Source organism: Bombyx mandarina, chromosome 07 (genome assembly GCF_030267445.1).
Source record: "Bombyx mandarina strain Sakado chromosome 07, ASM3026744v2".
Classification (NCBI taxonomy): Eukaryota; Metazoa; Arthropoda; class Insecta; order Lepidoptera; family Bombycidae; genus Bombyx; species Bombyx mandarina.
In genome coordinates this window covers 9,946,899-9,964,548 of record NC_143214.1, presented here as the reverse complement: position 1 = coordinate 9,964,548, position 17,650 = coordinate 9,946,899, and the positions used below count along the sequence as shown (strand labels likewise).

Sequence of the window (17,650 nt, the reverse complement as noted above, 5' to 3'; positions counted from 1 at the left end):
GTGACACTGCGCCCCTCCTCCTCACTGGTGCCCACTGGGGTGCGGGCATCGTGTCTTTCGACGCGGCAGGCCCCGAAATCACCGGAGCCACCTCCTCGACGGCCATGGTCTTTTCCGGCACCTCGGTGCTGGAGGATGACGCACCGCCGTCGTCGGAAGTTGCTACGGGGATCTTCCTTCGGCCCCTCTTTTTCGCCGCCGATGGTTTGGTGGGGTCCATCGCAACCGATTCGCTGGCGAGCGCAGAGCGCATCGAGCCGGCGATCAGGGAGCGCATCGGTTCGACGGGAATTCCGCTGCCCGTCGCACAGCCTCCTTCATCTTGGCAATTGTTGCCCCCCCCAGAATACGTGGGGCAGCGTGCTTCCACCGAGGTGGAAGCACGGAGGGATTCTCCGCCCGACTCGCAGGCGGTACCCTCCTGGGGTACTAACTTTTCACAATTGGCCATCATCATTTGATCCTTTTTTATTAACCAGGGGTTTGGTCCCCTGGGATCTACGACACCCTCGGGACTGGAAACCCTCCAGCCATACATCCCATCGCCGGGTGTCGAGCTTGAGATTGGGGCATTTTTGAAGAGGTTTGCGTCCTCGCAGCTCCGACCAGTAAAGGCAGGAGCCCCCGTTCCCCATGACTGGGGTTTACGGTTTGGCCGACGGTGGCCGAGGCCTGTCCGTCGCCCACAACGCGGTGTGGAGCCACGCCGGCGAGCCGGTACCTCCCATATCTGGAAGGCTTTCCCCTGTAACCGAAGCCGGGGACATGGCAACCCGCAGCCGGAAGACACAAAAGTGCCGCCGGCTCATCAGGCTCCCGAGAGCCAACCCCTCATCCCCTGAATGCCTCCCTTTGCCAGTGCAAAGGGCGTGGGGAGAGAGTCCCTCGCTCTCTCTCAAAGAGCACCCGTGAATACGGAAGCAGCCAAGGAGAGCTGGGCGCAGTTCTCTTGGTCGCGGCGTCCCACACAGATTCCTCTGCACGCGATTTTAGGGACGCACGCTTAAGCCCCACCGCCACGACAAGGCGGAACATACTTAGCTACGCTCTTTAGTATGGGGTCACACGCCGTCTCTCGCTGCAGATCTTGCCTCGTGACTGGCAGGCATCCCTCCACTGCGAAACTGATATGCTCGTACGCTGCTACCTCGTCCCGCACGCCTTCTTCACCTTCGGAAACCGGTTTCGCGTTATCTTTTAATGTTAAACTGATCTCGAATTTGTTAAAGCAACCTAGTTCGTTTGAAAATAACTTTGGAAATAGTTTTGTCAGTTCCATTACCGTAGTAACATCACCGTTTTTGCAATAACCAATGGTTGAAATGAGTTCAAATTTAAATTCACGCATAAAGTTGCGCCCTAGTAAGAAGGGAGGTCCCCCATCCCGAACAACGTAGATACTCAATAACGCTAAGTGTTCCAAATACTCGACATTCATATTAAGTACCCCTATTATGTTCAAGGTACCCCCATCATACGTAAATAATTTTTTCGCAGGTGGTGACAACGGAACCCCGGAAAACCAACGCTTGTATGTCTTTTCGGATATAACAGACACAGGGGAACCACTGTCAATTTCGCATCAAAATTTACGACCTTCTAAACACACGGTCTCGTACAAAGGCTCACCATTTGGACAACTTATATTTTTTTAAAACTCACCGTTATCGCCCTCGTCATCGTCGTTACCTTGCTCCAAGTGCTTCACTTTGTTCCTGGGGCACATTCTACGGAGATGACCTTTACGATCACATATTCTGCACTTAAATTTAGAAAATCGGCACTCTGACGTTTTGTGATTTTTGTAACCACATACTAAGCATTTTTCGCCGGCTGTTCGGTCCGCGCTCCCTTTTGCTTGTTGGGCAATCTTGAAAACGCCTTCCCGACCGGATGTTTCCGGCACTACCGCTGCAGCTGCACCTTCTCATGCGCACCGCACGCTCTCTGCCAGCTCCACAGCTTTGCTCAACGTCAGCTCTCTGATTTCTTGTGCGAAAAGCCTTTCTCGCTCGGGTCCTCGCAACATTCCCATGACGAATTTATCTAGCAGAGATTCTTCTAGGTTTTTGAAAGCGCAGTGTGCGGCCAAACCTCGCAAGCGTGCGGCCCATTGCCCATGAGTTTCACCATTTTGCTGCATCGCTGCGTAAAAATTATACCGCTCTGCGAATCCGCACCGCTTTGGAATAAAGTGTTCATCTAAAATACCAAAAATGCTTTCATAGCTCTTTGTCGCAATATCGTCGGGTAACGCTAAGTTGCTTGCGAGCTGGTAGGTACTCTCTGTGAGTGCGCTGAGGAGTACTGCTCTTCTCTTGATTCCGGCTTTATCAGACTGCTCATCGATGCCGTTAGCTATGCACCATTGCTGCAATCTACTCTTATATGTCTTCCAATCTTGATTTTGATGATCAAAACTCGACAAAACACTTAAAGAAGACGTCCCGAACCTTTTTTTTATCCGTCACGTGTGGGTAAACGAAAGCTCGTCGCCAGTAGTGTGTCGGAGGACGCGTGTAATAACAAAGCCGGTTGATTACGCACTCCTTTATTATATTGACGGCGGACGCAGCCGCCGATGCTTACATACCTAACACTCACCAAATCTCACGAAAAGTCACTTGGCCCCAAATTTATACGCTAGAAACCTGATGTTTAAACATCGCTCGGAACCTGCCCAGGAAGCAAAATAAAAACTGAGAGGCCATTTTAATACGCTTTTATTATATTATGTATGTTATTATATTATGTATGTTATTATGTTAGTATGTAACGGAATCTTTGAACATGATTTTGACCCCCTTCAAAACGTCGGATTAACTCGAAATTTGGTGTACTGATTATGAACCAATGACAATTCAAATTTAAAAAAATTTATTGAAAAAATTTAAATTAAACTAAAAAATTAAAAATAAATAATAGTTTAAAAAAAGTAAAAAAACACGCTTTTATAGAAAGTCCAACTAAAAAATTGAAAATAAATCTTAATAAATTTGTATTAAAAATAGTGTAAGAAAAAATATTTTATTGTAAGAAAGCGTGGGGTGCATGGTATCAGCAGTTATAAATATTTTATGAACAGACTAGCGACCCGCCCTCGCTTCGCTTCGGAAACATTAAAACACACATGAAACCAAAAAAATACAAAAAAAAAATTTTTAAAAAAGTAGCCTATGTTCATCAGGGACAATGTCGGCTTCTAATGGAAAAAGAATTTTTCAAATCGGTCCAGTAGTTTCGGAGCCTATTCGAAACAAACAAACAAACAAATCTTTCCTCTTTATAATATTAGTATAGATATAGATATTAGTAGAACGGTTATTTCCATAATATCCTGAAAATCATTTTTTAGTAGGATTTTCTATCAAAGCGTATTTTTTTAGTTTTTTTAAACTATTATTTTATTTTTTTGTAGTTCATTCAAGATATGTGATGTTTTTAAGCTGTCTTACTTACGTCAACTTAATTATTATAATAGATTACTACATCTGACGTAAAGAAAGATAACAGCCGCGTGGTTATTATGAAAGCGATACAAATACAAATTGTTATAGTTGTCGTGTAGCATTCACAGTATTAAGAACGCGAGCAGCGTAACACAAAAATACAATGAATTTTCAAAGGATTTATTTGTTGGTATTAAGTGTGCTCGCTTGCGACGCATATAAGATATTGCTCGTGTTTCCGTTGCCTTCGAAAAGCCACGCCATTCTCGGAGAGGGTTACGTCAGGAATCTCCTGAAAGCAGGACATGAAGTGAGTATTCAGTTCTACTCTTTCTGCTAACGGCACACGGTTTGATAGACTTTTTTTTCTTTTTTTTTGTGTTAATTTTAATTAAAGACATTTTCTAAAATAATTCTTAGTTTAATCATCAAATAAATAAATTACTACCGTGTAACTCACCTGACATACTAACTAAGCACATCCTTACTTACCTACTTATTAGTAAACTGCACGTAATAATGACTTTCATAATTGGAAAAGTACCTATCATAATTTCCTGGAGTTTAATCGAATAGTCTTATCTGAGACATCATTTTTTCAAATAAATCCCGTTTAAATTTCAGTCCGTATGCTCGTCTGCCTACAAAGGCAGTAATAAACCTAATAAACGATGTAACAAAAAAAAAATACTACAAACATTATTTCAGGTGACCTACATAACGCCATATCCGAAAGATCCGGCTCCTAATTTACGGGTCATCCAAATCGCACAGCATGTCTTCGAGGAAAAAATGAGTAAATATACAGTTTTGTTTGTTCATTTCTTATTGTCACTGTCAATAAGGGTCGAGATGTAGGTATGTACCTACTAGCCTAAAGCTATTGAATGAAAATCGATACTGCTGGAAGTACAAAAAGTGTTACATATTGTCATAACTGAGAAATCACTGAATGCAACAGACTTCTCAGTGTGAGTCTTGTGAGTCCGCGCGGGTGGGTACTACCAACCTGCCTATTTCTGACGTGAAGCAGTAATGCGTTTCGGTTTGAAGGGTGAGGCAGCCGTTGTAACTATACTTGAGACCTTAGAACTTATATCTCAAGGTGGGTGGCGCATTTACGTTGTTGATGTCTGTGGGCTCCGGTAACCACTTAGCACCTTAGTAACGTACTTAGTAACCGTATATGAATTAACACTAAATTTGGCGACATTATCGCAAAAGCTAAGTCGTGATGACTAGCCAATTTACAAAATAATGATAAGGTTGGATTAATCGCTGCAGTATGACGCTATTAGTAGTAAAGGTTAAATCGTCGGGTCAGCACGAACATCACGGACAGTAACGGACAGTAACTATATAACGTGTCTGTGTCTAAGGGTGTCCCTGGTATGCCGATGTTACATGAGGCCCAGTCGCGTCACTCCCCAAAAGGTGTTCTATGGGTCGAGAGACACGGGGCCGAGTCGCACCACTTCTAGACACGTCACCACCGGTAGACAACCGGTGAACAGGAGACTCTGTGAGGAGGATCTCAGGGCGCCACCGCTTACCGCTCTGGGAGATTCACGCCAATAAATGAAACAATTACAATATATAATTACACTTGAGTTTATTAGCTACACATGAATACAGATTCGACGATTATAATTGTTTACACAGAATAAATTAGTGGTACGGTATCTTTGTCAAATATGTGTCGGTAGGTATACCGAACACAGGAGAAAGAATTTAATGAAAGCAAGATTAAATAACAATATTAAAAATAAAGACGGTATCACCAGTTTGGTTCACTAAATGACGATGAACGATTACTGGATTGCTTCCCCACAACTGGGGTTGCTGGATCCGAGCCAGGTTGTGTATGCAGGTGTGTTTCTTGTTTTACGGTAGTCATGCACTTTCTTGGATCGCCTAGCCAGAGCACCTCGCTTCCGGCAGCGTCCACTCAGAAAAGTACTGCGGGATCTTGAAGGTGGATAGTAAGGTCACACTCCGCACCCAAACTAATGTACATGTAATGTACCAGTTATTAGGACCCTGGTTGAATAAAAATGCACCAAGGAACTGTTAAATTGACTTTGGTAAATACGTGATAAAACTTGCACTGCAGCTCGAGAGATGTTGATTGAAAAAACTTCGGACAAAGTGACTTGTCCTTTTATATTAATTGTCTTATGGTTCTCGAATGTTCCGCCTATAGTGCTGAGACAATCTCACCCTCGAACCACAGACAAGATAGCACGGTCACGCCATGCAGTGTCGAATAATTGCACTACGCAGTGCTTCATAATTATATATTTCCCACACTGCGCCACGTATACGCTAGAGGGCGTTAATTTCAAAACAAAAAAAACAATTTAAATTTTTCTAGCGTTACAACTACAGCAATTTGCTATACCCAAATAGTATTCCAAGACATGATAATATGGAAATTGTTGCAGCTGTTCGATTTTTAGTTCGAGAGATTAATTAAAACTTTAAGACAAAAAAACATCATAATTGCTAATGTTACACTATTCGATGTACGTTCGCTTCCTTAAGGCATGCCTTGCGTTTCGACGGGTAATATAGCCAATATTCGAAGTTTCCCTCATGACTCGAGTTTCTTAAAACAACAGGCAGCCTATGAGCTTTTCGGGTGTCATACATAATGTGTAATTATCAGACTTAACATCCACATATGTAATGATTTGAATGTATCTATAGACCTGAAATACTAAATCCGAGATCAAATGCACGCTGAAGTCAATGATTGATCTGAATTATTGTTTAAATATACCAAATCGCATATCCTCAAATCTCACTCACTCTGGTCTTTCCCGTTTTTCTATACGGAGCGGAGACCTGGACCCTTAAAGCGGCTGATCGCAAACGCGTGGTTGCTTTTGAGATGTGGTGCTGGAGAAGAATGCTCCGGATACCTTGGACAGCGAAGAGAAGCAATTTGTCTATCTTAGATCAACTGCAGGTCAAGACTAGACTCTCCACACTCTGCCTTCGCCGCGCACTCGAATACTTCGGTCGTATTGCTCGGAAAATACCGGATAGCTTAGAGAGACTATTCGTGACAGGGAAGATCTACGGAAAGAGACCGCGCGGGCGCAGTCCGACACGGTGGCTCGACCAAATTCGCACCACATTAGAGATTCCATTCCACGACGCCCTTCATGCGGCCAATGATCGGAGGCTCTGGCGGGACATTACAAGGAGCAAAATCCTGTCGGCATATAATGGTCACGACCCTCAGCAGTAAGAAAACGACGCGAGGAGGGAGATATCCTCGAAACCTATATTTTCGAAACGAGCCTTCTCTGTTGGAACTTCTGCTGACCACCGATCCTGCCGAATATAGTGTGGTGGTCGACGCTCCGGTTGGAACGTCTGATCACTGTCTTATGCGTGCTGCCATACCACTCTCTCGTCCTGGTCGTCGAACGACGATCGGGTATCGAAGAGTTCGGCAGTATATGTCAGCAGATTGGGATGGATTGCGTGAATTTTACGTATCCTACCCATGGGGGCGGTTCAGCTTTTCCTCTGCTGATTCTGACATCTGTGCGGACCGTCTTAAAGACGTGGTGCTCCAGGGGGTGGAATTGTTTATTCCCTCCTCTGAGGTGCCCGTCGGAGGTCGCGGCAGACCCTGGTATAACAATGCCAGTAGGGATGTTGCACACCTTAAGCGGTCCGTATACGCGGCATGGGATGCCAGGAGATGTCAGGATCCTAACGCCTCAGACGAGGCGGAAATATAACGCCACTTCCAGGTCCTACAAGAGGGTTATTGTCAAGGCGAAGTCGGAGCACGTTGCTAGAATTGGCGAGTGACTAAAGAGCTATCCCTCTGGGAGCAGTGCTTTTTGGTCGCTCGCCAAAGCTGCAGAAGGAAACTTTTGCAGGTCTAGTCTCCCACCACTGCGTAAGTCCGATGACAGTCTAGCCCATAATGCGAAAGAGCCTGACCTTCTGGTCAAACTCTTCGCCTCGAACTCGACTGTGGACGACGGGGGTGTCACACCACCGAACATCCCCCGGTGTGATAGCTCTCTGCCGGAGATCTGCTTCACACTGTGTGCAGTCAGGCGGGAGCTTTGACTTCTGGACGTCCATAAGTCGAATGGGCCGGACGGCATCCCTGCAGTGGTTCTGAAAACGTGCGCTCCTGAGCTGATGCCTGCACTAACGCGATTGTATCGCCTCTCTTATTGCACTAACAGGTTTCCATCTTCATGGAAGACCGCCCACGTCCACCCTATCCTCAAGAAGGGTGACCGGTCGGACCCATCGAGCTATAGGCCTATCGCGATAACTACCTTGCTTTCCAAGGTGATGGTGCGAATAATAAATATAAAACTCTTGGAGTATCTTGAGGATCGCCATCTGATCAGTGACCGACAGTACGGTTTCCGTCACGGCCGCTCAGCTGGCGATATTCTTGTATACCTCACTCACAGGTGGGCTGAAGCCTTGGAGAGCAAGGGCAAGGCTCTTGCTGTGAGCCTTGATATCGCGAAGGCCTTCGACAGGGTCTGGCATAGGACACTTCTGTTGAAGCTACCATCTTACGGAATCCACGAAGGTATCTGCAAGTGGATCGCTAGCTTTTTGGACGGACGGAGCATCACGGTCGTCGTAAACGGTGACTGCTCTGATACCATGACCACTAAAGCTGGCGTTCCACAAGGTTCGGTGCTCTCCCTCACGATTTTCATCCTGTATATCAATGACATACTCTCTATTGACGGCATGCATTGCTATGCGGATGACAGCCCGCTTTGCTTTTCGGTGTTTTATTCAACTTTGATTCGATCGCTAACAAACTAATTATTCACCAAATCAATCTGATGAAGATGATCTTAAAAATCTACCCGTTTCGAAGTCTGTACGGAACATATATTGTTATAAAGACATTTATATTTATAGATGAATCTTGTATTTCAGACTCCATTTTAACTGTAGAAAAGCTAATGGACTATAGTTTTACGGTAATGGAATTCTTTAACATTAGCAAGTCTTTTATGAATACACCTTATGATGCAGTAGCTAATACGGAAGTACAGCAGCTGATGTTAGATCCGCAGACACATTTTGATGTTGTTATTGCAGAATGGATGATAACCGAAATATTTAGTGGGTAAGATGAAACAATCATGAATAAGCAAGAAAAAGCTAATAAATGAAACAATCGCGTAATGACGAATGCTAAAGATTATTATATAAATCCCAACGAAGTCACGATCAAAATAATTTCATAATATAGAAAATCTTAGGATATATCAAGTCCAGTATCTGAGCCTATACCCATTATTTCAATATATATTTTTAGAAAAGTAGGAACATAGGTAAAAAATATATTCACATCGGTACCACCACATCAAAAATCAATTGCAGAGCTTTTGCACATTAACACCATATCGAGGGGTAAAAGGCTGTTTGGCTTACGCGACATTTCACTTAATACGCGACATTTATCTTTGTAATTAAAGATGCGTTTTATTTGGTATTAGCATCAATAATTCGATGCTTTTAATTTAACTTTAATTAAGTTAACTCTATTCAAACAGCTGAGGAAATTTTTAAACTTTAAATAGCTCTCCTATAATGTTGCAAAAATGTCTCTTAAACCGAATAACCTTTCTTCACCCCTCGATATTATGAAAGTATCTATTGTGAACGGCATCTCTAAGAGACCGAATCCGAAATGAGGAGATCCGTAGAGGAACCAAAGCTGCTGACTCGTAACTCGTAGGATTAGCAAGCTGAAGGGCAGGCAACATAGCGCGAAGATCGGATGGCCGACGGAGCAGAGAGATCCTCGAGTGGAGATCACGTACTGGCAAGCACAGTGTGGGACGGCCACCTACCAGATGGACCTACGACCTAGCGAAAATCGCTGGGTCACTTATATGCAGGTGGTAACGGACCGGTCGCACTGGACATCAATTGGAGAAGCCTATGTTCAGCAGTGGACAGCGGATAAGCTGAGATGATGAAGATGATGATGAACAGCATATTTCTAAATTGGATTATAATAGTGAACATGGATATTTATATATCAAAATGTAACAGGAATGGAATGTTTTTTTTTCAGCTTCAGTGTAATTTTCAACTGTCCACTCATATGGTCATCTTCAATGGAACCACATAGTATGATATTGCGTTTGATAGACGAGATTCCCCATCCTGCGTATTCATCAAACATGATAGGGCTTTTTGAGCCTCCATACAATTTCGTCCAAAGAGCCATAAACATTTTGTTTGAGATTGTGCTAAAAGTAATTAAATGGTAAGCATAAAAGACAAGAGATTTACGGCAACTTCTTTTGCATTAAAATGCAGTTTTTTTTAAATAATTGATTCATTGTGATAAATACAAGTTTCTAAAATATACCTTATTCAATTAGTACTTTGGCCAGCCTACCTGATCTGCGGTAGTAATTTTATAACCATGCTGATTTAGTTTTTAACAATTTGTCTATAAATAGGTTTATCAGTTTAAGAGAAGAACAAATTTATAAAGAAGTATTTGCAGCTGCATTCAAAGCAAAAGGTCTCGTTCAGCCTAGCTTGGAGGAATTGAGATACTCTGTTGCTTTGGTTTTGGGAAATTCCCACGTTTCTTCTGGAGCTCCGCTGAAATTGCCGCAAAATTACAAGGCTATTGGTGGTTATCATATAGATGAACAATCTAAGCCATTGCCCAAGGTAGGAAGAAATTGATTAAACAACATTATTTATATCATTTCATGGACCTAAAACTGCTACTACTACTACTACTATTACTACTACTACTACTACTACTACTACTACTACTACTACTACTACTACTACTACTACTACTACTACCACCATGAACTGCTCCTAGAAACGTAAAAGAAAATTTCAAATTTTCAAAATATTATCTTTCTTCCAGGATTTTAAGAACATTTTAGACAACTCGAAGCACGGCGTTATTTATTTCAGTCTAGGATCGATAGTTCCAAGTAAATCTTTGCCTGCAGCAATCAAAAACGGATTATTTGAAATGTTCAGGAGTTTAAAATATACTGTTATATGGAAATTCGAAGATGAATTTCAAAATGTTCCTGACAACGTTCACGTCGTAAAATGGGCACCACAGCAAAGCATACTAGGTACACTAGATCAAACTCGAACAAAAATCGATACAATGAAACTCATTTTCATAAGCGATCAATTATTTATTTTATATTTCTATATTTTAGCACATCCTAACTGCATTCTCTTCATCACCCACGGTGGCTTATTGTCTACAACGGAAACATTACATTACGGTGTTCCTATTATTGGAATGCCCCTATTTGGAGACCAGGTCATGAATGTCAAGAAGGCTGTCTATAAAGGCATTGGACTAGAAGTGAAGCTAAACTTCGATACTCCAAAGAATTTGAAAGCAGCTATAAATGAGATTTTGTCCAATCAAAAGTAAGTGTATTTTTATAATTATTTCATAAATTACCTTTCATAGGTGTACATTAAAATATACACCACCTATATGTTGAGAAAAATAAATTACTATGAAATAAATAACTGGGAACAAATCGCACACGATCATTCGGCTCCAATTTAGGGTTCCCTGGGTTGTGGGCACTAGAGACTAATAAAAATACCACAAACGCCATCTATTGTCAGATAGCAGAAACAAATTCAATCAGTAATCGGAACTACTCGTTCACAATTTCGCTTCGAGTACTTCTGAATGCTAGCTGACTGCGTGCCATCTCTGCAACGCTTTTATAGCCAGTAAGTACCACATCCGAATTATCGAGGATTTTCTACACATTTCTAGTATTGTGTGTCCGCTATGTGACAATAAATGGCGTTGTACTTCAAGCTTTTTAGGTGCTACTAGATCCTTCAATATTCGTTCGACTATTCGGCGATAGATGGCGTTATTCTTACCGGTGTAACGATGCCCCCTCCTTAGACATGCTCGTTTCGAGCATCGTTAGACTCATAATAATTCGCCAATCGATGTACATGTACAACTTTAGGCACACCTCGCAGACCTTTCTAAATTCGATATGTGACGTCATTAATTTTAATCACAATCTTATATAGTCCATCCCATTTTTCTGTAACTTAGGAGACTTTCCTTTGCTTCGAACTGGGTTATGTAGCCACACTAGGGAGTCCTCCACAAATCCCTTATGATTCGCTTGCCTGTCGTAGAGGGTCTTCATCCTCGAAGAGGCTTGTTGGCCTGATTGTCTGACATGCTCATACACCTCGTTCATCTTGTTGCACAAGTCATTCGTGTACTCTGTCACGCTACGAGGAGCGTCAGGAGGAGTAAGGAGGAGGTCACCGCGGCCATCGCGTCGCAGGGCAACTGCGCCCTCGCCGACGTAAAGCCGGGGAGTTCCGGAAAACTTACTCCGGAACCCGGACGGCGTGGGCGCGTTGCCCGATTGCAACGGCGACCCTCCTGGTCACCCCTCCACAGGGGCGGCCTTCGGACAGCCCAGGATGGCTGCGCGTGGGCTGGGTCACTACCCGCTGCATCCTGCAGCTGCACATGGGCCACTGCCCATGTGCAGCTGCAGGATGCCAGGCCGTGGCGCTGTCTTCGGTGCTTCGGCACCGGTCAGGGCCTCACCAAGTGCCCCTCTACAGTGGACCGCAGCGACCTTTGCTTCCGCTGCGGCCAGCCGGGGCACAAGGCTGCATCCTGCACGACAGCCGCGCCGCACTGCGTCTGGCGTCTGCACTGGCGTGCAAATCCGCCCCTTCCTCAACCAAAACGAGGAGGGGCGGAAAGAAAAGGAAACCGGGCAGCCGGTGAGTCAGTTCCCGCCGCGGCACCAGAGCAGCCGCAGGGCGGGGCAGACGAGGGAGCGATGGACGTAGCCCCGTAATGAGTTGCGTCCACCGCTTCCTCCAGTGCAATTTGAACCACTCCGCCAGGGCACAGGATCTCCTCGTCCACACCATGGCGGAGTGGTCAATCGACGTACGTCGTTGTCGCCGCGGAGCCGTACTTCGTCCCCACCGACCAGGACTGCTGGATCGGGGACGTCGACGGCGCCGTGGCCATCATTCTCAGACAGTCCGCGGCGTAACCCCCCTTGGATATGGTGGCCAGGGGACCCGGGTACGTCGCGGCTAGGATCGACGGGACCGTCGCGATCGAGGCGTACTTTTCTCCGAACAGGAGCCTCGCGGAATTCGAACGGTTTCTGGGCGGTCTCGAGGCGCTTTTGCATCACTTCGGGTCCCGCCCAGTCATTGTCGCGGGGGACTTCAATGCCAAATGTACGGCTTGAGGCTCCCCCCGCACGAATGCGCGAGGCGATGCGATCGCGACCAGCCTCTGTCTCCTAAGCAGAGGTTCGGTTGCGTGCGGTGGAACGGGCAGTCTCATGTGGACGTGACGTTCGCGTCCCCGTCCATCGCATGCTGAACCCGCGGCTGGTGCGTACTCGAGGAGACGCTCTCGGATCATAGATATGTCCGATTCGAGCTCTCCGCCTCCTCCTTGTGGTCGTCGTCGTCATCTTCGGCGTCAGCTGCGGGTGCCCGCGGTGAGGAGGAGCCCCCGCAAGGTGCAGCCCGTCCTTTCCCCAGATAGGCCTTGAAACGGGTGGATAAGGAGTTGCTGATAGAGGCGTCCGCTATTGCTGCGTGGGAGCCAAAACCCGCGCGGCTGGCGGACGTGGATGCGGAGGTCGATTGGTTCCGGGGCACTATGGCTAGAGTTTGTGATGCCGCCATGCCCCGGGTCGGCCCCTGTGCATCACGTTGGGGTGCGTTCTGGTAGTCGCCTGAGATCGCGAGACTCCGCGAGGAGTGCGTGAGGGCGCGCCGCCGGAGCGCACGCCACCGCCGCCGCCGTCGTCGCGACGCTACTTTCACGGAGACGGCGGCCCGGCTGCACGCTGACTGTCGCCAAAAGCAGGCGGCGTTGCAGCTGGCCATCGGCGAGGCCAAGAGACAGAGCATGAAGACTCTCTTGGAGTCGCTCGACGATGATCCCTGGGGGCGGCCATATAAGATGGTTCGCAGGAAACTGCAACCGTGGGCGCTCCCGGCGACCGAGCGGCTTCAGCCTCGGCAGCTGCGGGAAATCGTTTCCGCACTTTTCCCGCCGGCAGCGGGGGGGAGCTTTGAACCCCCCCAGATGGACGCAACGTGCGGCATGCTGCCGTGTTGCCCGAGCGTTCCCGCTGCCGAGGTGCCCCCTCCTCCTATCACAGGTCGATCGTATGCGTCAGACACGGTAGGGCGGTTTACCGCTTCCCCGTTGAGCGCGGTGTTTCGCAGGGGTCTGTCCTGGGCCCCCTGCTCTGGAACATCGGCTACGACTATCCTGCGAGGCGCCCTACGGGGTTCCCTCCCCGGGCTAAGTGTCGTCTGCTATGCCGACGACACGTTGGTCGTAGCCCCGGGGAGGGACTACCGGGAGTGTGTCCATCTGGCTTGCGCAGGTGTGGCAAACGTCGTCGCAAGGATCCGACGGTTGGGGCTTGAGGTGGCGCTCAAAAAAACCCAGGCCCTCTTATTTCACGGGCCGGGACGAGCGCCGCCTGCGGATGCCCACCTCGTGATCGGAGGCGTTCGCATCGGGGTCGGGGTGACCGGTCTCAGGTACCTCAGCCTCGAACTGGATGGTCGTTGGAGCTTCCGTGCTAACTTTGAAAAATTAGGCCCTCGGCTGATGGCGACGGCCGGCTTCTTCCTAACGTCGGGGGTCCCGATGAGGCAGCACGCCGCCTATACATGGGGGAGGTGCGGTCGATGGCATTATACGGTGCTCCGGTATGGTGCCAGGCCCTGACCCGCAAGAACCTCGCCGCGTTGCGACGTCCGCAGCGTGCGATCGTGGTCAGAGCCATACGAGGATCTCCTACGAGGCGGCGTGCTTGCTCGCCCCTTTCCGCACCGATCCGACGCCGTCGAGCCGGGGGCCGAAGGCGGGAATACGCCCGTACGTCCTGGCCCCTGTAGGTAGCGGCCTCCCCCCGGTGAAGGTCAAGGGGCGACCTGAGGGGCTAGAAGCCGTGCGGCGCGCTACCAGCACTCTAGCGCGCTGCCGAGGAGGTAATAGAGCGACCGGTTGGCAGTGTATCGCGTCCCGACCCGGCAGGCTGGTTTTGGTCCAGCGGGGTATTCCGGGACACCAGCGGCACCGTCTGGGCGGCCTGACGGGCTGCCGTACCGAGACGGCCGACATTTCAGAGCCTTCGATTTGCCTCGAAGGCTCCGTCGGCTGGGCGTCCTTGGGGTGAGCCGCGCCGTCTGGTTGTAGTGTTGACCGCGGTAACCCCCCTACCTCATCCGGGTTCTGACCTCGAAGGGGATCGAACGTCGGGTGTAAGAATGCAGGGGAGTCGTTTAGTGGGTGGGTCCTAAAATCCTTGGGCCGCGGTCTGCTCACAACACCATGCAGATCTTTGAGTCTCACATACCCCGCGCGCCCCTTTTGCGGACCTCTTAGGAGGTTCGGCCCCATACCCGAAAAAAAAAAAAGGAGGAGTGCCGGTGATTAAGTCCGCAGGCAGCCTCAATTCTGCTCCAATGTTTGCGAAAGCCGGCATTACAGTCGTAATTTCGTGAACTAGACTACGGTACGATAGAAGGAACGGTTGGAGGTTGGAAGTGTTTATCCCAATCCATTTCCTAGTGTCCACAACTTTCGCCAGATATCTCTCCAATGTTTGGTTAAAACGTTCCACCATTCCATCGGATTGCGGTTGATAAGATGTGCTTCTAGTTTTGTGGATATCCAATACTCTGCAAGTAGGTACTCCAAACCGACAGAATACTTCGTGTACCTACTAATAATTTATTGGCGATCGTCAAGGCTTCTTGATTAGGAATGGCGAAGACCTCGGGCTACTTTGTGAAGTAATCCATCCCCACCACGAAGTACTTGTTTCCACTGTCACTTTCCGGAAACGGGCCGGTGACGTCCAATGCAATTCTTTCCCAGTGTGGAAATTTTATTTTCCTGTTCTATAAAAGCTTCAAGTGCTTAAAAAAGATCAATTTACAATCAATTTCTTGACAAAAATTCGGCAATAGTCCGTTTCGATTTGTCATATTCTTTTATCGTAAGACACGCTTTTGGCATTTGACAGTTTATATCCTAGAACTAAAGCTTAAATATTTTTGCCACACAACCAAGGTGTTTCCTGAGCTCTACGCCATTTCTGCAAACGAGACTCGACTGAAATCATAAAATGGTGTCACCTAAGAGTGAATGTAATCACTTGATCACAGTCACCGAGATTAACGTAAAATTCAATGAAATCATTTCGTGTTTCTAGTGATGAATTTAAGAGCGTCAATAATTTTAGTGAAAATAAAATACGTTTTTAGGTATCGCAATCGAGTTAAGGAGTTGTCGTTGATATATCACGATCGTCCGGTGACTCCGGGTGCTGAGCTGGTCCACTGGGTGGAGCACGTCGTCAAGACTAAAGGAGCTCTTCATCTGCGCTCACCAGCACTGCACGTGCCTTTGTACCAGAAGCTGTTATTAGATTTAATCTTCGTGTCGTTATTGTTGTTCCTTGGTTTTGTATTCTTCGTCAAATTTATGGCGACCCGGTGTTTGAAAAAGAAAACAGATATTAGAAAAAAAACTTTGTAGCTTTAGACCTTATTATACTAATTATATTTCAAAATGAACTGCAGATTGCTAAGTAATACTTTATACATATTTAGGTAAATGGTTGGATATCCTAGGTTTCAGATCTACCTATTGCATGTTACAAATTGTAAATGGTTTGAATGTTCTTGTTATCTACAAAGTACGTTATTATTATTATTATAAACTGGATACGTATTTACGTAACGGAATCTTTCAATATAATTTTCACGAACTTCATGACGTACATTTAACGCTCCAAGACCGATGGGCAGTGCATAGTCATTTTATTTGTACCACTATCGTGATTAGAATCAAGTCACATGAATAGCCGCAAATATTTTAACTGCATTTTTAGAATCAGATTTATTTGCAAAACTCGATTTATTTATATATAAATGGATGGCCTAGAAATTAAACCCAGCAAATGGCTGATTTCAAGACATCGCGGTCTTCAAATGGCCAAAAGAGCACTAAAAATAAATTTATTTAATTTCATTTATAAAATAGGTATTTCTAAAATAAACATTTTTGAAGTCATAACTTCTTATGGGCGGGTTAACCGCTTCGTTACGTAACGCGTCACGGCGCCAGCCTGTCTGGCTTTCCTTTCACACGCATATGGTAGCGGTACTGTGAATATAATATGTCCTAACTATTTATATAACTATATATATTTAAATCTAGATACTTATAATGTACTTAGACAAAATTCTAATGTACATAGAAATTCAAGAATTGTAAGTAAGAATAAAATATATTTTATAATCAATAAAAGTTTTTATTAATAAATAACCTTATTTCAAATTCCTGAACATTTCAAATAATCCGTTCTTGATTTCTGCAGGCATCGATTTACTTGAAACTATCGATCCTAGATTTAAATAAATAACGCCGTGCCTCGAGTTGTCTAGAATGTTCTTAGCATCCTGAAAGAAAGATAATATTGTTACGCCGGTAAGAGTAACGCCATCTATCGCCGAATAGTCGAACGAATATCGAAGGATCTATTAGCACCTAAGACACTCGAGAAGTACAACGCCATCTCTTGTCAGATAGCGGAAATATAATACTAGAGATGTTTGGAATATTCTCGATAATCCTAGGGATGTGGTAACGGCTATAAAAGCGTTGCAGAGATGGCACGCAGTCAGTCAGTAATCGGAACTACTCGAAGCGAAACAGCGAACGGATCACCTGAAGCGAAGCGGAAGAAGCGAACTGAGAATTTTAAAAATGTAGTGAAGTGTTTCACGTGTTCTAGGTGTTGAATCAATTTTTTGTTGTACTTTGGTGGAATTTTATTTATCCCGAACCCCAGCGCGTAACAATATTTTGAAATTTGTAAATTTTATTTTATTTATTATGTTATGTTTAATCATTTTCTTCCTACCTTGGGCAATGGCTTACATTGTACATCTATATTATAACCGCCAATAGCCTTGTAATTTTGTGGCAATTTCAGCGGAGCTCCAGAAGAAACGTGGGAATTTCCCAAAACCAAAGCAGCAGAGTATCTCAATTCTTCCAAGCTAGGCTGAACGAGACCTTTGCTTTAAATGCAATCTACCTGAGGCGCTGCTTAAAT

At 45.8% G+C, this 17,650-nt stretch overlaps 1 protein-coding gene across 1 annotated transcript; it reads left to right on the top strand.

Annotated features, from left to right (window-relative positions):
* Positions 1–3,551: 3,551 nt before the first annotated feature.
* On the top strand, positions 3,552–16,494 carry LOC114239366 (UDP-glucosyltransferase 2-like). Its single transcript, XM_089728701.1, has 8 exons — positions 3,552–3,759; positions 4,158–4,245; positions 8,394–8,586; positions 9,544–9,738; positions 9,938–10,157; positions 10,366–10,585; positions 10,676–10,895; positions 15,792–16,494. The coding sequence occupies exons 1-8, from the start codon at positions 3,613–3,615 to the stop codon at positions 16,063–16,065; spliced, it is 1,557 nt and encodes a 518-aa protein (XP_089584827.1). The 5' UTR covers positions 3,552–3,612; the 3' UTR covers positions 16,066–16,494.
* The last annotated feature ends 1,156 nt before the right edge of the window (positions 16,495–17,650 follow it).